This window comes from Cimex lectularius, unplaced genomic scaffold (assembly GCF_000648675.2).
Source record: "Cimex lectularius strain Harlan isolate CLEC.00 unplaced genomic scaffold, Clec_2.1 scaffold18, whole genome shotgun sequence".
Classification (NCBI taxonomy): domain Eukaryota; kingdom Metazoa; phylum Arthropoda; class Insecta; order Hemiptera; family Cimicidae; genus Cimex; species Cimex lectularius.
Genome location: NW_019392764.1, coordinates 1,483,490 through 1,503,101, shown reverse-complemented (window position 1 = coordinate 1,503,101; position 19,612 = coordinate 1,483,490). Strand labels below are relative to the sequence as shown.

Genomic DNA, 19,612 nt, shown 5'->3' with positions numbered 1-19,612 from the left:
GGGAGTATATCATTTGAAAATTGTTTAGAAAAGGAATAAACTGGCTAACAATGAGATGTCGTGGATATTATTGTAACTATGTACCTTTATCGCATTAATTTTAATCGGAAAGAACTTTTATAATTTTAAATTATTTTGACTAACAATTATTTATATTTCCTATTTACTAATAATTTATTTCATTTCCAATAAAAGTAATTCCTGGAACAGAACGGCTATAACGTCCAATTACCTAATCATTTATATCCATCAGCTAACTAAAAGGGGTTAATCTTACTTTACAAAACTTAATCCATATTAGTCACAATTAAAATTCAATGGGATATGCCGGGATTCGAACCCAAGTCCGCAAGTGTGGCATGTACGAGTCGGACACATTTACCTCTCGGCCATGCGGTCCCAATTAAAATAATTTAAATTCAATATTTTTAAAAACCTTTGTAAAACGAATTCGGCCAATAAAAATTAGTACATCAAAGATATTTCACGAAAGAAAGAAAAAACAATGAGGGAAAAAGGTTGTTAAAGTTAGTTGATCGTCATAGTTAATTGGTATTGATCATAAAAAGATCGATTTGGCGTTTACCCAAAAAGGAATTTACACTTTATTTGAAGGGAAGTAACCATTTACATTTGAAATTTATTCTAACAATTTGAATTATTCAGAGGAAATTATTAATTAGACTTATCTCATTGATTTAATTTTAAACGAACACAGTTGAATATAATTACCCTTTTATGAGCAATTTATGTTGTTTTAAATAGCTGAAAAAGTGTTTATTATATTAATTTATTTTTGTTGGTTTTAAAGACAACTCTTAAGTTTATATTAATAGATATAAATCAAAAACATCGTTATATTTTAAATTAAGTAGGACAAAATAAATTTTATTATTGCACATTAACATTAACCTTGATTATGTAATAAAACTCAATTTTGATTTGATAAGTTATTAAAAAGTCGATCATTGATTGTTGATTGAACAATAAACCCCTAATTTATAACAATAAACATTAAAGATCTCTTTGGAAAATATATCGCTTGGGGGCTTTTAAAATGATGTTTATTGTCGTTCCAGAGGGGTGTAAATTTAATGGTTATTGTATATGTTGACTAGGCCCCCTCCCCGGTGACCACGTTGTCCTTTGCCCGGGCCACCACGTGAATAATTAAGAAACTTCGCCGAACTAACAACCACCTCTAGGGCGGCGTTAAACAATTTGCCCAGGGATAAAATATTTAAATTGACAAATTGAAACCCCACGGCGACAATGCGGAAAATTACCAAATAAAAACACAAAAAAACTTGATACTGGTTGGCTTTGGCCCTGCAATTGATAACTTTGTGATTATACAAATTTGTTAAACACCAAGTGAAACCATTCACAGAGGTCAGCTTTTGAAAATTCAAAAAATTCCAATATAATACAAAAACAACAATACAATTTAAAACAAAAAATAATTTATTATGTATTACTACAAAGTTCATCAAAACGGAATAATATTTATAACAAATTCTTTTAAAAAAATAATATTTAAAATCTATTTAGACAGAGATATGCAAATAAAAATTAACCTCGTTTCATACTTGTTTTATGACCGCAAAAAATTTAACGACCCAATTAGATAAATGACATGCTACACGATAATTTCGCGTATTAATGACGTCAATGAAAAATAAAGCTGTAAAATGTTCAATAAATTCATGTCTAATTGTTTTAGTGAGACCTAAAATAATAAACTGAAAATTTGTGAGGAAGCAAGAAAATTTGTCTGAGATATCATGTTATAGTTTGATGAAAGACATCAACACAATCATTAAAATATAATTCATCTAGGTAAGTTAAACTACAATTGCATATGACTTTCAAACGTTATAGCTGTACAAATTGATAAGCTGACCTCAAATTTTGAAGATCTCTTTAAATTAATTGCTTATATCATATTGTTTTCACAGTTTGCAATCACAGTTAATTGGGATGTATAATTGTTGTAATTTTAACATCACAAATGCAAATAAAACTTTACTACATTGCTCATTAATATTTATGTGATTATCAATTCGAAAACAGTTACATGAAAAAAATCAGATTAATCTCTGTGTATTTTTGATGGAGGGTGTATGGTTTATAAGCGTGTTGTACAATTTTATTTAATATTATATTGGAATGAAACCTAGTATCTTAAAAAGAACTTGTTTATGAAAGAAGCGATTAAGATAAAACTAAACGATATCATTGTTTTAATGCCTGTAAAAACGTAATAATAATAATTGATAACCATTATGTCAATATTAATGATCTTAATGAATAAATTACGCATCCGATAACATTTTTTGCTCGTTTTAAACATTCGTACATATATTCGTTATCGCTTATTTATGGTATGGTTGTTTTCTTCATTGATGCTAATTTTTCTAGTTTAAAGATAACCATTTTATCTTTACGATTTGTTTACATTTTAGTTTTTTGAAGAGTTGAGTTATATTGTATAATTTGAGTTGTTGAATTATTAAGTTTAAATATTGTTTTTTCTTACCTGTTATTGACATCCATGGGTATCTCGGAATGTCCGGCATGGGCTGTCCAGTGGCCGCGGAGGCGACCTGCGTGGTACACGAGCTGAGAGGGTCCGCAGACGCCGCGGCCGCTTGGTGGTAAAACTGCGCCGCAGCGGCCATCGAGGCGGAGGCGGCAGAGACGGAGGACGACGTCGAATTCTGGTGGTGCAAGGAATAATTGACCATCGAGTCGGCCGTAGGAACGTTTCCCGTATACCTGCACGACTTGTCGCCCCCAGTGGCTGCGTCGACGACGGCGGCCAAGGCGGCCGAACTGGGGCTGGAAAAAGCGCCCATACCTCCGGGGGCGGCTCCGGCAAACGCGGCGAGTCCTGCCGCCTGCTGACCGTGGTGGTGATGGGCAGCGACGTAAGGGTACATCCTGGACGCCGAAGATACCAGCGACGGAGGAGGAGAGTTCGAAGACGAAGACGAATTATTAGTAGCCGTGCTGCTGTAGTTGACCGCAGAACTGTCGCTCCCCGACGTTATCACCGGATTCAACAGCTGATGATGGTACTGTTGATGGTACTTCGGGAGCATACTATCTATTATGAACTTGCTCATTGTTTACACCATTTCACGACAACGGCACGAATACGAGTCCCGACTACGACCGCGGTTTCTAAAAAAAGGGAGAAAAACAAAAAAGGGGGGAACAACAACAATAACAACGGAACGGTTAATGCGGGCTTTAAAAAGGGGTGCGCGGCACTTGTATAGCGAATCCTTTATGGCTCTTGAGTTGTGTCGGAGAGCCGATGGCTGTATGGTTAGCGGTATGGCGACTCGCTAACCCCCACCAGCTTTCGCCAAGCCGGCTCGGCAACCAATCACAAAACGCCGCTCTTTCACTCTCCGCCAATCATCATCCGCACCCAGAATACCCTGCGCCACGTCTATCCGTCCTTCTCGAAATCCTGCCCTCTCTTTCCTTTCGATCCCCTCGCCGCCGGCCGCGCGCCCGCCACTTCACCACTCTCTAATATTAATCGATAAACACACTAAATCGTCCCGGACTGCATCAAAAGGCAGTTAAACTAGGGCTTCATGGGAGGTGACAATAAAACGCTTTATCGGCCCTCGTAAATATGATCGGTACGCTTTTACCGGAAGGGCGAAAAAAATCTTAACGATCCGCAGTTGTCACCCCGCAACCCCGGCCGCCGACCGACCCGTTGCACAGGTCCCGGAAGGCGCAAAAGAGGACCACGCTGTACAGTAGATATACATATATCCAAAGAAAATAGGAAAACATGTACTGAAGTTAGAATTAAATAATATATTTTACATATATTAATATTAGCAATTAACATTAATATAAAATAAAATTGAGCTAAATGACGTATATATTATCGTTATGCAGAGCACTGTTGAAGACTCAATAAAGAGTGGAAATCTTAGCAGAGATATAACAATACTCTTTTAATTGGAACACATCCCCAAAAAACGATAATCTGGACACTAGTCGAAAACCACTCCTCGTGGTAAAACTTATTGCCTCAAAACTTTTTGAAACTAGTCAACAAAGTTTTTATTCCTAAAAACGGCCCAATAAAAATATACGAGGGAGGACAAGAATATGAGAAGAGAAGGAAGAAAGGGTTATTAATTTTGTACGTTTGAACTTCAGTGTTTTTATAGTTTGGTTTTTATTTTGATCGCCTTATCCTCAGGGCACAATAAGCTGGGGAATGCTGGGTTAGTCTCGGTGTATTGTCTCACCCTGACCTTGACCCATAACTGAAGATGACGGAAAGCCGAACGCGTCAGGGAGACCGAAACAGGGTTGATAAGCAGACCACGCAGATCCCAATAGGAAATCTTACAACTTAAAATATCTCGCGGTAAACAACAGCTCAAATTACGCCCACGTTTACTACAAAATACATTAAATAGGACAGACAAAAAGAGCCCTTAAAATATATTATTACATGATGAGAGTCCTAATATTAAAAAACGTCATCTCTCATAAAATAAAAAATAGTGTTTTAGTTTTATTTCAGTTACCTTTACCGCACAGAATTAGAATTTTTGAATTGCGTATCTCATTTTGTAAACATGTCAACTCCTTCACAGGTCACTGTATAAAAAAATGAATGATATATTCATCTATCAAGTAAAAGTGGAAGTTTGCAGTCGATATTCCACAACACGCACAAGGTAATCTACTGTTGATAACATACTGTTTTAGGGTGTTAAAAGACCTAAGTCTTTAAAGCCCTCATTAAAAATAATGATAGCTGTAACAAAAGTAATCGAAAGTATGTATTACAAGACACGTTCAGTCGGTTAATTGCATCGATTATATTAGTGGACATAATCAAAATTTAGCATTTTATGTACCACATCATGTTTAATTTAGTTCATTATTTTGTTCAATTAATTTATTCCAGTACCAATATCAATGATGATATGTTTAAAATACAAACAACTGGTTGAATACGAAGTAAGGGAAGCGACAAGAAGAAGAACGAGTATGTCACTTTGCTCCGTTTACGTTAAAACGTACAATTAATCACAGGAAATCATTCTCTTTTGGTGTTTAGTTCATCCTGCAAATATTTATAATGCATTTGCATGTTTAAAGCATGCAAATAACGTTTAATAGGACATACATTTTAAATATAAATAAAATGCATGCATGCATGAAAAAAACCATTAGTGATATTATTCATCGCGTATATTACATTTATTCGTTGCAATGAGTAAAATAGAGATATACATATAAATTATATAATGCCAACATGAACAGCAACCATCCAGTGACGGAAGTCGCTAGTACATCACCTTGTTGAGATCGATGGGCAAACGAAGGTTGTCAAAACCTACGATTCAGTCTCCTGCGAGGATTATTATCAAGTAAGTAGCGGATGACAGGTTTTTGACAAAGATATTCGGATGATAGTTCAGAATGGAACCTTTCGTTACAGAATTGGGCTAACTGAGTGATCTCCCTGTAGAAAGAAAGATTTACTTCTGTGTGCAAGTGTGGGTTGTAAACATAGAACGGCTCGTTGAATATTGTTCTGGGGATTTTAGATTGATTTCTTATAGGTGGAACGACTATCGGCGAACAAGACTGTCTCGATATCGAATTCATTGAAAAGTTTAACAATTCTGTGGGTTGTAGTTGACCATAGCTAGTTCTGTGATAGACAGTTGACCTCTGAAATTTCTATTAGGCACATTAATACGAATGGAAGAAAGGATATCATGAGCATTATGAAAGATGTTCCAATAAATATTTGGATTCGTTAATTTTGATTTTTTCTCAATCAGAAGTAGGAATCAAGGATAAGATCGTGGGACGTTTTGACGTGATCTTTATCAGAGAAATGGATTACAGTATCATCGGCAAAGGTATGCGGGATAGTGTTAGATTTTGTAGGTAGGATACACGTGTAAAGTGAGAAAAGCAGATGAGCGAGAACGCTGCCCTGTGGGACACCTGCAGAAGATTTTGACGTTTTGTAAGATTTGTGGACTACGAAACAATTGTATAAATATGCAAAAATTGTATTGTTGAAAGAAAAAAAAAGTAAATACGAATTTTTAAGGATTTAATTTTTTATGATAACATTGAAAAATCCATGATGAAAATTAGCATTTGAAACTATTGATATACCATTTAGAACAGAATGCAAAAAAGAATGTGTAACAATTATAGTATGTTCTAAATTTCCCGCTATTCAAAATAACTAACTTTAGTAGAAAACAAACAACGAGCTTCAGCAAGAAAATAAACATGACTTTAAATATCGTTACAATTAAACATATAGTTAAATATCGTTAAAATATATGGAGTAAAGTAATTTTTTTTTTGATCTTGTGTTTCCACATTAGCCATAGGATTACAGTACGTTTTCTCCTCAGTATTGAGAGTAAGCAGTAGTTATAAATAGATTAATAAATACATTTAAATAGAATAACTAAATTATAATTAAATAATTTACACACAAATTAAATCATAAAGAGTAAAGTAATTTCAACAAGTACAAGTCCATCTACCAGTGGGGGGGGGTCAGAGTGCTTTACAACACTTCTTTCATATTTAATTTATGTAAATGCACTCACAGATTTGTTGTTAACAACGATCCAGATTTCAAGCATTACACGCTCATCATCAGCAAAGCCAGAAAGTGGAATATGGAATATTTTAATTGATTTTTTTTCATCTAAAAATTTTCTAGCATTGTATAAATTCATAATTTTTTTTCCCACATCCTACATGTATTTGTAAAATTCAAACAATGTTTATAATACCCAAGCTCTGAAGATGATCTCATTAAAGATCGAAACGTTGGCACGACAAAGAAAATTTTTCTCCAAAGCCTACGTCACACCAAACCGCATCTCACGCTCTCCGAATAATCATTGACTAACGGTCACTAAACACCACACATTAGCAACAAAAATAATTCCAAAAGTTTTTTTAGAACTATTAATGTTTCATAGTTCTGTTTTACATAATTACAGCATATTATTAGCATAGAAGCATTCCAATATGAATGTAATTTGCAGTGAATATTTCGTAACGATAATTTTGGAATAGTTGAACATTCTTTAAATTGCAATATTAAATATATAATAATAAAATAATATAATAATATAAACTTCATGAAACGTTTCACCCTAATTCTGAATTGATTAGTGTTATTTATCAATTAATCCTGTCAAAATAAACCATTTCATGAAGTAAAAGAAAAATTGACAAATTTTCAATGATATTGGTTATTGGTTTTTTCATTTCATCAAACATGCAACAATGATGTGATCACCTTTAAACTTAATGAATGAACAACGAATAAATCCACGTGAAAAATAAAGATTTACCCAGTGAAGGTTAAAAATGGATCATTCGCTAGAATTTATTATAATTAAGAATTTAGTTTCACAATGCAAAAGTTTTTAATGCATGGGAACCTTGTAGAATGTCAATACGGTTTTGTAAGTAAAGTTCCATTTGGACGGTATGTTTACTGTTTGTAGAATATTTTTAGGGTTGTTACAATATCGTTAAAACGCGCGTTAAAATTGTATAACTACAATTTTAATCGTAATAATTAAACGCCTATTATTATGAGAATCTGACATGGTTTTTATTTTAGGTTGATAAGATTAATCAGAAAAAAAAACTTCATACATACAATATGTATCGAATTTTAAATACTTGTCCGTCCTGGATTTGTTCTGTGAAAGGGGTCCGCTGGCGGAAAAGTTGGGGAAGCCCTGCGTAAGATAATAGTTTTTTACTTGGTTTGAAAGAAATTAGTACATTTTTACCTAAACAATCTAGGTATAATCATGTCGTCAGCAGCCTATAGACATCGATCTAGTTTTATCAAGAGAAAACATGTGAAAATGCATACATCCAGCATATAACATTCAAGCATTGTGTCGATATTTTAAAGCAATAATAAATCAATAGCATAAAAGTAAAGAAAAAATGCTTCTTTCTATGGGTCACATTACTTAAAAAAATGTTTTGAAAATTGTAAACTATTATACCAAAAGAGACCAAGGAGTAAAAGGTAAGATGTAATAAAAATGATGCACAGTTAATTCAGTTTATTTGTTATTAATTTGACGAAAAATAATGTAATTAATCTGTCAAGTTATTGCCTCTTGCCAAATTCTTATGGCTTTCTTATTACATGGAAATCTCCCCCTTTTAGATTTGACCGTACAGAGAGCGCATGTAATGTATCTCTTTGTATTCCCATCTAAAAGGAAAAGTGATGGGAGGTTTTCTTTTTCAAAAGTGCCACAGGGCGGGAATACTTCTCTAGAGCCGGCCGGTTACGGTTTTGCCTGAAACAGCGATTCCCCTTTTATTTTCAGCAGGATTCCAATAGTAAGGTGGTCGATTCGAGCGTCTTCTTTTCAAACTAGAACACCTCACGTTCGAAGTAGATCCCAGTTGATGTACACCTGTAGATATGGCGCCTTTTTGTTGCAAAAATAAAATTTCGATTTCTGCCAAATAGTGCACTGTTACATAATAAATATATTTGTACGTAAATCTATGATACATACATGTAGGGCAATACATGTCATTTATTTTAAGTTTAATAAACATTGTTTTAATATACGTGATTTTCCGGTTTGAAAAGTAAGTTCTTATAATAATAAAAAATATAATTAATTAAGGTTTTTAGTTGAGATAAAAAAGTCAATGGCAAGAGCGGGATTCGAACCCACGATCTTCGGCTTGATACGCCGCTGCTCTACCACTTGAGCTATCGTGACCTCGATCCACTCGGACACTAACTTCCCATCTCAACCCCACCTTTTGAATTTTCCCACTCCTTTTTGCCATTTTTCAAATGTCGTGTAATCAATTTGATTCTCGGCGACAAATGAAATGGCCACGGAGAGCTTTAGTGAAGGATACTTCATTTTAAACTTATTAAATTCACTAGTTTCGTGGTCCGCTTGACCAATTAATATCATACAATTAATTAAGGTTTTTAGTTGAGATAAAAAAGTCAAAAGTTTGTAAGAAAGAAGTCAGTTCAAAAGGTGTAGTTGAGATGGAAAGTTGGTGTCCGAGTGGATCGAGGTCACGATAGCTCAAGTGGTAGAGGAGCGGCGTATCAAGCCGAAGATCGCGGGTTCGAATCCCGCTCGCGCTATTGACTTTTTTATCTCAACTAAAAACCTTAATTAATTGTATGGTATTAATTGGTCAAGCGGACCACGAAACTAGTGAATTTAATAATAAAATACCTAATTCGGCTTAATCTCGCGTTTTGATTCAACTCAGACTCAACTTCTTGAAATAGAAAAGAACGCTAGTAAAAGTAGATTCAAGTTAAATTAAAGCAAATTACTGTTACAGAAATGTAAATAATGGAAAACTTCAGGTGTTTTTACTCACCATATGCAACAAAAAACCTCCTATAAACCTCTGCCCAACTCTCAACAATAAATAAATAATTTCAGGTTTTGGTTTTTTTCGACTTAGGTCCACTAAATTGCTTATAAACTTCGGAATTTCGGAAAAATCTACCTTGTTTCACTTGAAAGGACGTTAAATTTGCTGTAACTTATGTACATTTCAGAATTGATGAAAAAACTATTCAAAAAATGAAAAAACACACATGCATTGTAAATTACCTAAAAAGTTCCCCATTCAATTAGCTTCCAGCGGTATACTCACGTTTTTGGATTGTGCTTATGCAAGGCCCAAAAATTTCGCATTTTGTTGAGAAAAAAAAACGTGTCGATGAAGGGGTGCATGTTAAATTTTTCCAGGAGGGGGGTTGTTGGGTGAGTAGAAACACCTCCTGAAATTTTCGATTTTTTTTTGTATAGAATCGAATGTACATAAATATTGTGAAAACACCCAGTCGTTGTTAGGACATATTCTTTGCGCGTAATTTGTCACCATGAAATTTATTCAACCAGACTCTGCGGAAGTGACAAATCTATCTGCGGCCATTTGGAGTCACAACGATCCAGATGTGCCAAGGTGTACCGAAGATTTTCACAGGTTCCATTCTTTTATCCAGGGCGGATTTTTTTTTCCACCTCGGAAACCACGCTTCCTGCGTGTTTCCTTGTACACCTGGCACCTGTAAACCAGCAACTAATATTCCGGTCTCAGAAAGAATATTTAATGAGATGAATTCAATAAATCATGTCTGCCTATCAATAAATGGAAACAAAATTTTATTGGGATGTTTGCAAGTTAGTGGATATAATACTATAAAAATTAATTTTTATGACAGAGCTGCAAACTTGAATAAATTTTAGGGACTGCCAGACGATATTTTAATCTTTACCACCCCAAGATAAAATAGTTTAATTATAATTAAGTAAAGGATTTTGTAGATAAAACTATTGAGACAATACTATTAACGAATCACTGTAATAAAGTTATTATAATTACCTCAATTAAGCAAATTTGCCACAAATACTGGCTGAGAAGAGACCAATAAATTTACCCATTTATAGAGTTCAGAATATTATAGAATTACATTATTATAGAATATAGAATTACAATTACTTAGTTAAAACATTAGTTAGAACGAAAAATTAAACATCCAAACGTTTCCAAACACATATAGATAAAGGGCAATTGCTAAGTAAGTCATCTCAATGGAGAGTAAATTTAATATTTTTTTACTCATGTGGGATAATTAGTGTCGGAATTAGTAGCAGGTCCAAGAAATATTACAAAAAGTGAAAGTAATAGTTAGTTATACATGCATACTTTTGTGAAAAGTCATTTTGTATGATGAAGTACGCAAAATTTCAACGTAGGTTATTATTAAGTGATCTACATACATGCAACGCAAGATATAAATATGAAAGTCCAGTTTGATCGAATATTGACACAAAAGAAACTATTTCATTTTTACATTATTACAAATTTCATCATTTTATAATTTCATTAATTGTTTTCAGGATCAGAAATAATGTTTTTAAATATAAAGCATGTAAAAATACCACCTTTTAATATATAATTTTTTTTTTTTTACTTTTTGGGGTTGAATATATTAAAAATGTAGTATTTAACCCGGCCATCCCAACCTGATTTGGTTTACGATTTGGCTATTTTGTAAAACGTTTGCCAACCTCGCTATAGGGGATATGTGATTATGAAATTAATTTTAATTAAAGACGAAGTTTAAAAAAAATTGATTAGTGGTATACCAGTCGATTAAAATTGTCGAAAGCAGTTTTATCCTCTCAGGTCTGTGCACTTTTTGCTATAATTTAGATCTTTGTAATACTCAAAGAAGAATATAATGTTTAGCTTATTTATACATTTTGTAATGGATTTACCTATTTGAGTATTACTATTGGCAACTAGTTAGTTTTGAATTTTACAAACCGGCGTCGTAAATAAAAATTGGGAATCCCCCTACTGTATTTTTTTTTTCATTAAATATCTTCTTTATTATTTAGTGTAAACAGTGATTTGAAGAGATTATGTTTTAGTATTTGCATCCGTTTGAAATTGAACACCAAAGCCAGCATTTTTGCACTTTTGTAAACGCAAAAATGCATTATAAGTTGGCAAAAAATGTTACGTGCTGTGTACGGTAGTAAGGCCTCAAAAGAAACACAGCACTTACATTTTTTAAATTAATGCTTTTCCTAATATCGCATAAGCTAAAAGTTTGTTTTTCTTTAAAGGCATCCAAATTAAGGAACGATGTTAATGAATTATGACAATTGTAACAACGAAAACATTTCTGTAGTTTAAAGTCGATTTTCCCTCCTCTGCATGTTTTGTACTACATTTTTAGTTTTCTTAATATTTAATCTTATAAAATACCAATTCGCAATTGTTACTGTCAGTATCGAACAACTTGAATCCGTAATATAGTATATACACACCTCTTGGAAGCACAAGGTGGAAGCACCTTATTTCGATTGTTACAATTTTCGATCGTAATAAATGATAGAAAAAAGGTTTTCACAAACATCTTCCTTAAATCGGAATGTTCTGAGAAATGGTTTTAGTGGAAGTCACCATAGCAGGGCTATTCAGAAGCAGTAAAAATTTATACGGCCGTTTAGAGAACATAACTACCCAGTTATGTGCGTCTCCTTCGGGACCACTAATGTCCTTAATTTATTTGTTGTTGCTTTTTTTTTTAAATTCGGCTTGGCTTTTGGAAAAATCGCCCTGCTGACAAGTTTCTTACGTTTCTATTTTCTAATGATTCATTGCGGCTGGTCCGCTTCATTTCAGCGTCGTTTTAGAATCAGCATGAATATGTAAATGTAATAGGTGTAACAATAAAATAAACAAATCGGAGGGTCGTAAGACAAAACTTCCTGCGTTGAAGTGACAAATATTCTTATTCAATCAGGCACTAAAAATTGTTGACATTCTCAGTAAAAAATAGAACTTAATTATCCATACATTAAAAAATAAAACAAACATGATGAATTAATTTTGTATTTGTTTATTCAAGTACTATATAAATTATTGTTTCGTATGATTTAGTACATATTTCCTACAATAACATTCGCATATTGCGAGGGGAGGAAGTGTGAGATATGTACGGTACGTGCCGTGTTGCCTTTTGCCTGTTACCAGCACGTGTTAGCTGTTAATCTCCAGATGTCAACATCATCAAAGGGGGTTATTCAACATGCATTTAAGAGGAGTTCTTTTGAAGTCGGCTTGAACACATACGACATGCCGGACTGTGGTTTCGCATTTGTAAGTAGTTAATTGCTATTAAGACGACAAAAAAATGGACAATCATACGAAAATTAGAAAACATGCAGTTAGAAATGGAAAACTAAACGATGTTAATTTTTGCTACATACCACCTTGATGAATACCTCTGTTTTGTAATCCAATAAGGGCATACCTGGAACAAAAAGAACAAATTGTCAAATCATTTGTTTCCCTTGAAGGCTGAGTATAATTTAAATAAAGAGATCAAACTGTGTTCTATGTAACGTTTTAACTGCACATTATTTATTTAATTTTTTTAATTGTGTGGATCTGGTCAACATTGAAACAGTCCTGTAAGCCAGGATTACACAAACAGGTACATAAATAGAACGTGGCCCAAGAATGTAATTATACATTAAGTTCAGTTAATATTCGAAAATATGAGCAACGACTTTAACAAACTGAATTGGTTAACAGTTGAGATAAAGTACGCTATTTTATTGTTTTTTATGAAAATATGAGGGAAGATTTTTACAAATTATCTTCACAATTCTATTGAAAAATATGCAAATCAATTCTTTGTATTTAATGTATTTAAAGCTGGCTTTGTAATAATGCCGTAAATATTAGACCCCCATTAGAAAAAAACTGAGACAAATTGCAATTTTTATTTATATTTATGTAAAATGTTGTACCAAAGATTCTTTTTATTGTTTTACCTTGTATTGCTATCATTATTTTTACTAGTAGTTTCAACATCTTAATGGGTAATTTTCTAATTTAAACAGAATTTTAAGCAATTAAACTCTAATTTTATACTGGTGATAACTGACCTTTGAGAAAAATAGGGGCACCTTTTCTGCAAGCGCCATGCCTATCTGTCAGTATTTACAGAACTCATAAAATCTTACTTAAACATTAGGCAAGATCTTTGTTTGCCTAAGAAGGATGTAAACATAATAAGCCAATTTGTGGAAAGAAACGATTTCTTTTAGAGAGATCCCGTGAAAAAGGTCAGTTTATAAATTGTACCAAATGATAAACGTATGGTGTTTGTCCAAGTTGTAATTTTAATTTTATGTCATACCTCTACCATAAACGACAATATTCACTCTATCGTATGTTAAATGGATGATAAATCTAAGTCAATGTTAGTTTTGTTTAGATGTCATACCTATAAATGACATTATTCACTGTACCATAAACAACAATTTGGCATCAATACAATTGAACAACCAATTACTTGAAAATAAAATAAGAAAGAAATTAGTAAATAAAAGAAGCCAATTTGTACAGAACCGCTCTATAGCTGACAGATAAGAGGAAAATGGTCAACATAAAAATTTTGCTTTTGTTAAATAGATTATCTTTGCTCTACAATTTTATTTTGACACCATACCTCCCTAAACAACAACAGTCAATGTAATAAATAATTACTTGCCAACAAACTGATAACTGATAAACAGTCGGTCAAAATAAGAAAGATATAAAAAATTAACCAAATTATGAAAAACCCATCTATTTCTGACAATAACAGGTAAAAGGAAAACAGATCAGCTTATAAATTTTATTGATTAATAAAAATATTATCCATATTAAAGCCATAATCATAATTTTATGTTGATATAATAATTCTGAATGATCATACTGACTAAACCAAAGCAATTCTTTTTCTACAAACCCATTATTCGTAAATTTAAAAAAAAAACAATTTTTGGAAAGACTCGCTCTATTTCGGACAGATAAGAGGAAAATACTTAAAAACGTTGCTTTTGGTAGATGTATTGTGATTGATTTTTGATTCATACCTCTAATAACAATATTCACTGTGTAATAAGGAATTATTTGCCAACAAACTGATAAAAGCCAATAGTGAAAAAGTAAAAAGGAACTAAAAAATATACTTAATTACGAAAAGTACAATTCTATTTTTGACAGGAAAAAGGTTAGCTTATAAATTGAACGGATGATTTATTTAAGCCATTATTATTATTTTATATTAATTCGATACTTCTAAATAGTATTTACTTTGCCTAATAATTCTTTTTGCAACGATAACATTATGCGAAAATAATAAAAGCAAGAATGCTGTAAAAAAAGAAGCCAAATTGCGGAAAGAATCTCTCTATTTCTCATAGATAACGGGAAAAAGGACGGTTTAAAAAATTAAATGGATGATGTTTACTAAAGCAATTATGATAATTTTATACGATAATTTTAAATGGCAATATTGACCGTATCATAAGAATTCTTTTTCCATCAAGTCCATATAAAAAACAATCATATGAAAATAAAATAAGTAAGAAAGGGGTAAAAAAATAAACCCGTTTTTGGAATGAACCACACTATTTCACTACTTCAAGCCTCTAATTGATCTATTTAGAATGCATTATGCAAATATTTATTATTATTGTCAGTGGGTAAAAAATAAACGATCTACAAGCCAACATTTTAAACAATTAGTAAATGTTTTTCATTATTGCACTGTTTGTGGCAGATTACATGAAAAAATTCAAATTATATAAATATATAATTTTGAATTTAAGGTTGTTTTATTGAAACTTTGGGATTTTTAAGGCTAATCTGTCTAATTTTACTTTTTTGTTGGTGAATGTTAGAAAACATTCCCATGTGGCTCTTTTAATAAAAAAGTAAATACATTACTTTTTCAACGAGAGATCACAACAGCAGAGGTCATAATAATCCTAGGGGTGTCGGTGTTTTTGAAAAACAGCCCATTAAACCCAGGACTTTTACATTATAGTGATGAGCTCTATGTCAACGTCTTAACTGTTGCGGGCACCGAAGCCCCCCCCACCCCTAATATATTACTTATTTATATTTATTTTGACGTTTTGACCGGGAATTTACACCCATCATCAGATTTTATATTTTTTCGGCAAGCAATTTTTCATTTTTTAAATATTAGTTAGAAATAATGTATACAAATTAATGTAAATAAACAGAAGCAATATGGTTATAGCTTTTAAAATACAACATGGATAGTAATAAATTATAAATTTAATACAATACAAAGTAAGCTTTTAATAAAATTATGTTTCGTGGTCCGATTGACCAAATAACTTCTTTCAGTTAATTAATCTTTATGTAAGGTATTGGTTGAAATGAAAAAGTTAGTGTCACGAGCGGGATTCGAACCCACGACTTTCGGCTAAATACGCCGCTGCTCTGCCACATGAGCTATCGTGATTTCGATCCACTCGGACACTAACTTCCCATCTCAACCCCACCTTTTGAATTTTCCCACCTTTTTGCCATTTTTCAAATGTCTATTCGATTCTCGGCGACAAATGAATTTTAATAAAATGTTGTAAAATATGAATATCAATATTATACTTATGTCCTTTTATAAAAATTATAGATTCTGATGATGAGTGTAAATTTCCGAACGTCCAAATAAATGTAAATAAGTAATGTATTTACTTTTTTATTAAACAAACCATATAGAAATATTTTCTAACAATAAAAATCAAAAAATATATTTTTTTAAATAGTTGTTTGCAATTCAATTACATTAATCATTAAGAAGTAAGCGGTTTTGTATCATTAGTATTCTTAATTTTGTTTGATTTCCTATTTTGCGAAACAAAAATTAGTTGTGTAAAGCATTGGGTGTTTCAAAAAGGTCGTAGCCTGGCAATTGCCTTAAAATAAAATGATTATTTTATTATTTTTCTCTTAAACTTTACACACTGTGGTACATGTACACCACCCATTATGCTGAAGACCCACATTCCACCCCACTTTAAGGGGTCCAAGTTGAAATTTTTTAATGGACAAAATTTGCCATTCATCCGTGGCCGTTGAATGTATAAAGCCTACTCCCTGGATTTGTTTTAAGGGAAATGCCGACTCATCTCACCGAGGAGAGGTTAACTAGGGTGCAAAGTCCCAGGGAAACATCCAAGATTCCCCCTAAAAGGCGTGAGGAGGAGGCCGAGGGGGTTGTGAAAGAGTGGGGAATCAATATAAATTTGGAGGATGTTTCCACGACGGTTAGTAGACTTTGTAAGGGGGGTTGAGGAGCGGGTAGAGTGGGTATGGGTATGTCAGAAAGGGTAGTAGGAGGCTAGGGCGGGTTTAGAGCTCCTACGATCTACTCAGGGCCTAATAAACATAACTCTGATGCTACACAGCTCCCCATCCAGCCTTTATCTAAATTACTTGTTACGTCCCCGAAATCTCCTCCGTTCCGACCCTCTCGTTCCTGGGAAGCACCTCTGAGTATGCACTAGGAGACGGCCTCCGGGAACGGGATCGAGGTGAAAACTCTCTCCCAGGGAAGATTTATTGTTCGAGTTTGCCAATCGTAAAAGGGAATATTTTGAGAATAGTTATTACTGACGATAAGGAAACGAAATTTACGATATCGTAAATCCCTGACAACTGAATGCCGATTCTTTCAGAACTAATTGTTCCCAAGAGGCTTTATAATGAGTTGTTAGATTTATTGCGGATTCTTTTCAAACTCTACCAGCTAATTAACAACTTAATTGTACTACCTCCCAAGAAAATGTAAAACTCAGAAAACAGACATTTTTCTATGACATTCGCTATATAAATATGTGAAATATTGTTCCACACGAGCGGTAAGATTAAAACAGACAACTATTATTTATACCTAGGGCACCCCAAGTAAATTTTAACATGGCATCGTAATTCTCCCAAAACTAAACGTTTTCTTTTTAATGTGACAATACATTACATGCAGCAGATGTAAATTCTGTCCAGATTGTATAATAGGGAAACAATCCATGAAAGTTATCAAACTTGATCAACTCATATATGAAATATATCATGTAATAAATATATGGTATATATCAATGAAATCTTGATATAAAACTAGCGTTTTGTCCTTTTTTTTACGGGAGTTCGCAACCACATAGATCATATCAACCCTCGGAATGCCGGTTTGAAAGAAAAAAGTAAGTAAGTTTGTAAGTACGTTGGGAGTGCAGGGTCGATGGATAAGAACTCGCGACCTTTACCGTACGTGATGAAGCACCTACAAGAACTGTTGATTGTTTATTGGTCGAGGCGAATCAATTTTGGAATGGGGTTGGAATTTTGGAAGCTCAGCAACAAACAAAAAAATGGAAAATTTGTTTAGACAAATCTAGAATTTTGAACTTAGCCTGATACATGCCGAACACATACACGGGCTTGGCCCAAAGGTCAACGTACTATGGCCTGTCATTAGTCGGATGAGCATGACTCATCTTGTACGATTTAAATCCACTGAGAGTTACCTATCGACTGTGTGTCCACTTCCGGTTAATGATATGTTATTGGATTTTTAGCGTCAGAGGGTTGGTTGGGACGTCTTGGCCCTGTCGTTACTGGTCCTTTGTGTTCACCAGATAATAAATTTCGTCGTGCCGAGACTCTCCCCATTTCATAGCATCTGCCAAACAAGAGCACGGCAAGAAGGTCCACTAAGAGAGTGATGAGAGGGTTGGTGCGGGTAAGTACAAACCAAATCAAATTATAGTTATAACAGTACTAATTTCATGGGTAGTTTTAAATATATTCAAGATTTTCGAATATCGAATTATTGTTCTTTTCTTCTTTCTGGTTTAACTTGTGTTTTCGTGAAAACAAATGTTTTCTTCTCTTGAGTTCTAATTGGGAGTCACTAATTTCGTAAAGAATTCCACTCCATAGATGTTGCATCGCTGCACTCAGTTGTTGGAAGCCAACTGCCTGCGGATGGTGATTGAAAAAACCTTCTCTGCAACGCATCCGACATGTGCTCAATGAGATTGAGCTCTGGAGAAAATGGTGGAAGGGGCAGATGGGAAATCCCTAGATGATAAACAAATGTCTCTACGAGGTCTGGCATTGTCATCCAGAAATCGAAAATCCCTGCCAATGAGATCCATGGTTGGAGGGCTGTATTCCTAGATAATTTCTTGGACATAAGGGACTGTGGTGAGGTTTCTTTCAACAATATGGAGTCCAGTTCGTCCTGCAAGGTAATTTCCCGACCAGACCATTACACCGCTTCCTCCAAAATTCACTGAAGGGAGCACGAACTAGGGACAACATTCCCTGTTCAAGGAGGACTCTTCGGCGCCTGCTATCACTGTACAGACAGAAACGCGACTCTTGAAAAAACACAGCAGCATTCCAATTGGTGTTCTCTTCTACGCGTTCGCTGCATCATATTCCCCTTAGTTGATATGAAGCCAACTTCCTATAAACTTTTACGAATAGTTTGTTATGATAGAAGCCTTGCCGAATCTTGAACATCATTTAAGATCTGGCGTGCACCATGGAAAGGGTTTCGTCTTGCAGCAATGACAATATTTCCGCCCTCCCTTAGCGTCGTAATGCGCTGAGATCCACTGCCAGACCTCCTACTGGCATTCCAGTATCTCGGAATCGGGCTAAAGCCCGGGTGATCACGCTCTGAGAAATGCCGACTTCCTCTGGGATATCCACTTGCCGGTGACCTCGATGACTCATTCTCACAGTAATATTGCGAACCTCTAGTTCAAGATGTCTTTTCCTGATTAATGAGAAGTCACCTGGATTAAAATGGAGAAAATACTAAAAACGGGAATTATTCAGAAAACGTGAGATGCGGTCTGGTGTGATGTAGGTTTCAGAAAAACGTTTTCTTTAGCGTGCTAACGTTTCGATCTTTATTGAGATCATCTTCAGGGCTCAAAATGTTTGTCTTCTGTGTAACTGTGCCATTCTTGCGAGTCGTGTTGAGAGTGTTGGGCACTGAATAATTATAATGGTCACTAATCACCACACACTAAAAACGTGGTTTGTTTACAAACTGAGTACTCTTCATGCTTACTATTCTTAAGTAAATCCTATGATTAAAAATGTGGATTAACATTTGTTTGTTTTTTGGTTTGTATTTTTT

General features: G+C 33.9%; 1 protein-coding gene and 1 long non-coding RNA gene across 2 annotated transcripts in view; both read right to left on the bottom strand.

Annotated features, from left to right (window-relative positions):
- LOC106661492 (homeobox protein abdominal-A homolog) overlaps positions 1 to 3,413 on the bottom strand; it is a 78,174-nt gene extending 74,761 nt beyond the window's left edge. The window contains exon 1 of the mRNA XM_014384939.2: positions 2,540 to 3,413. Coding sequence (XP_014240425.1) covers positions 2,540 to 3,128 — 589 coding nt within the window. The 5' untranslated portion in view covers positions 3,129 to 3,413. The remainder of the gene's footprint in view (positions 1 to 2,539) is intronic.
- Positions 3,414 to 8,137: 4,724 nt separating this feature from the next.
- On the bottom strand, positions 8,138 to 9,637 carry LOC106661494. Its single transcript, XR_001339746.1, has 3 exons — positions 9,445 to 9,637; positions 9,294 to 9,358; positions 8,138 to 8,375 (listed from the first exon to the last, which is right to left on the bottom strand). It is a non-coding gene; the product is annotated as an uncharacterized LOC106661494 (long non-coding RNA).
- Positions 9,638 to 19,612: the final 9,975 nt, after the last annotated feature.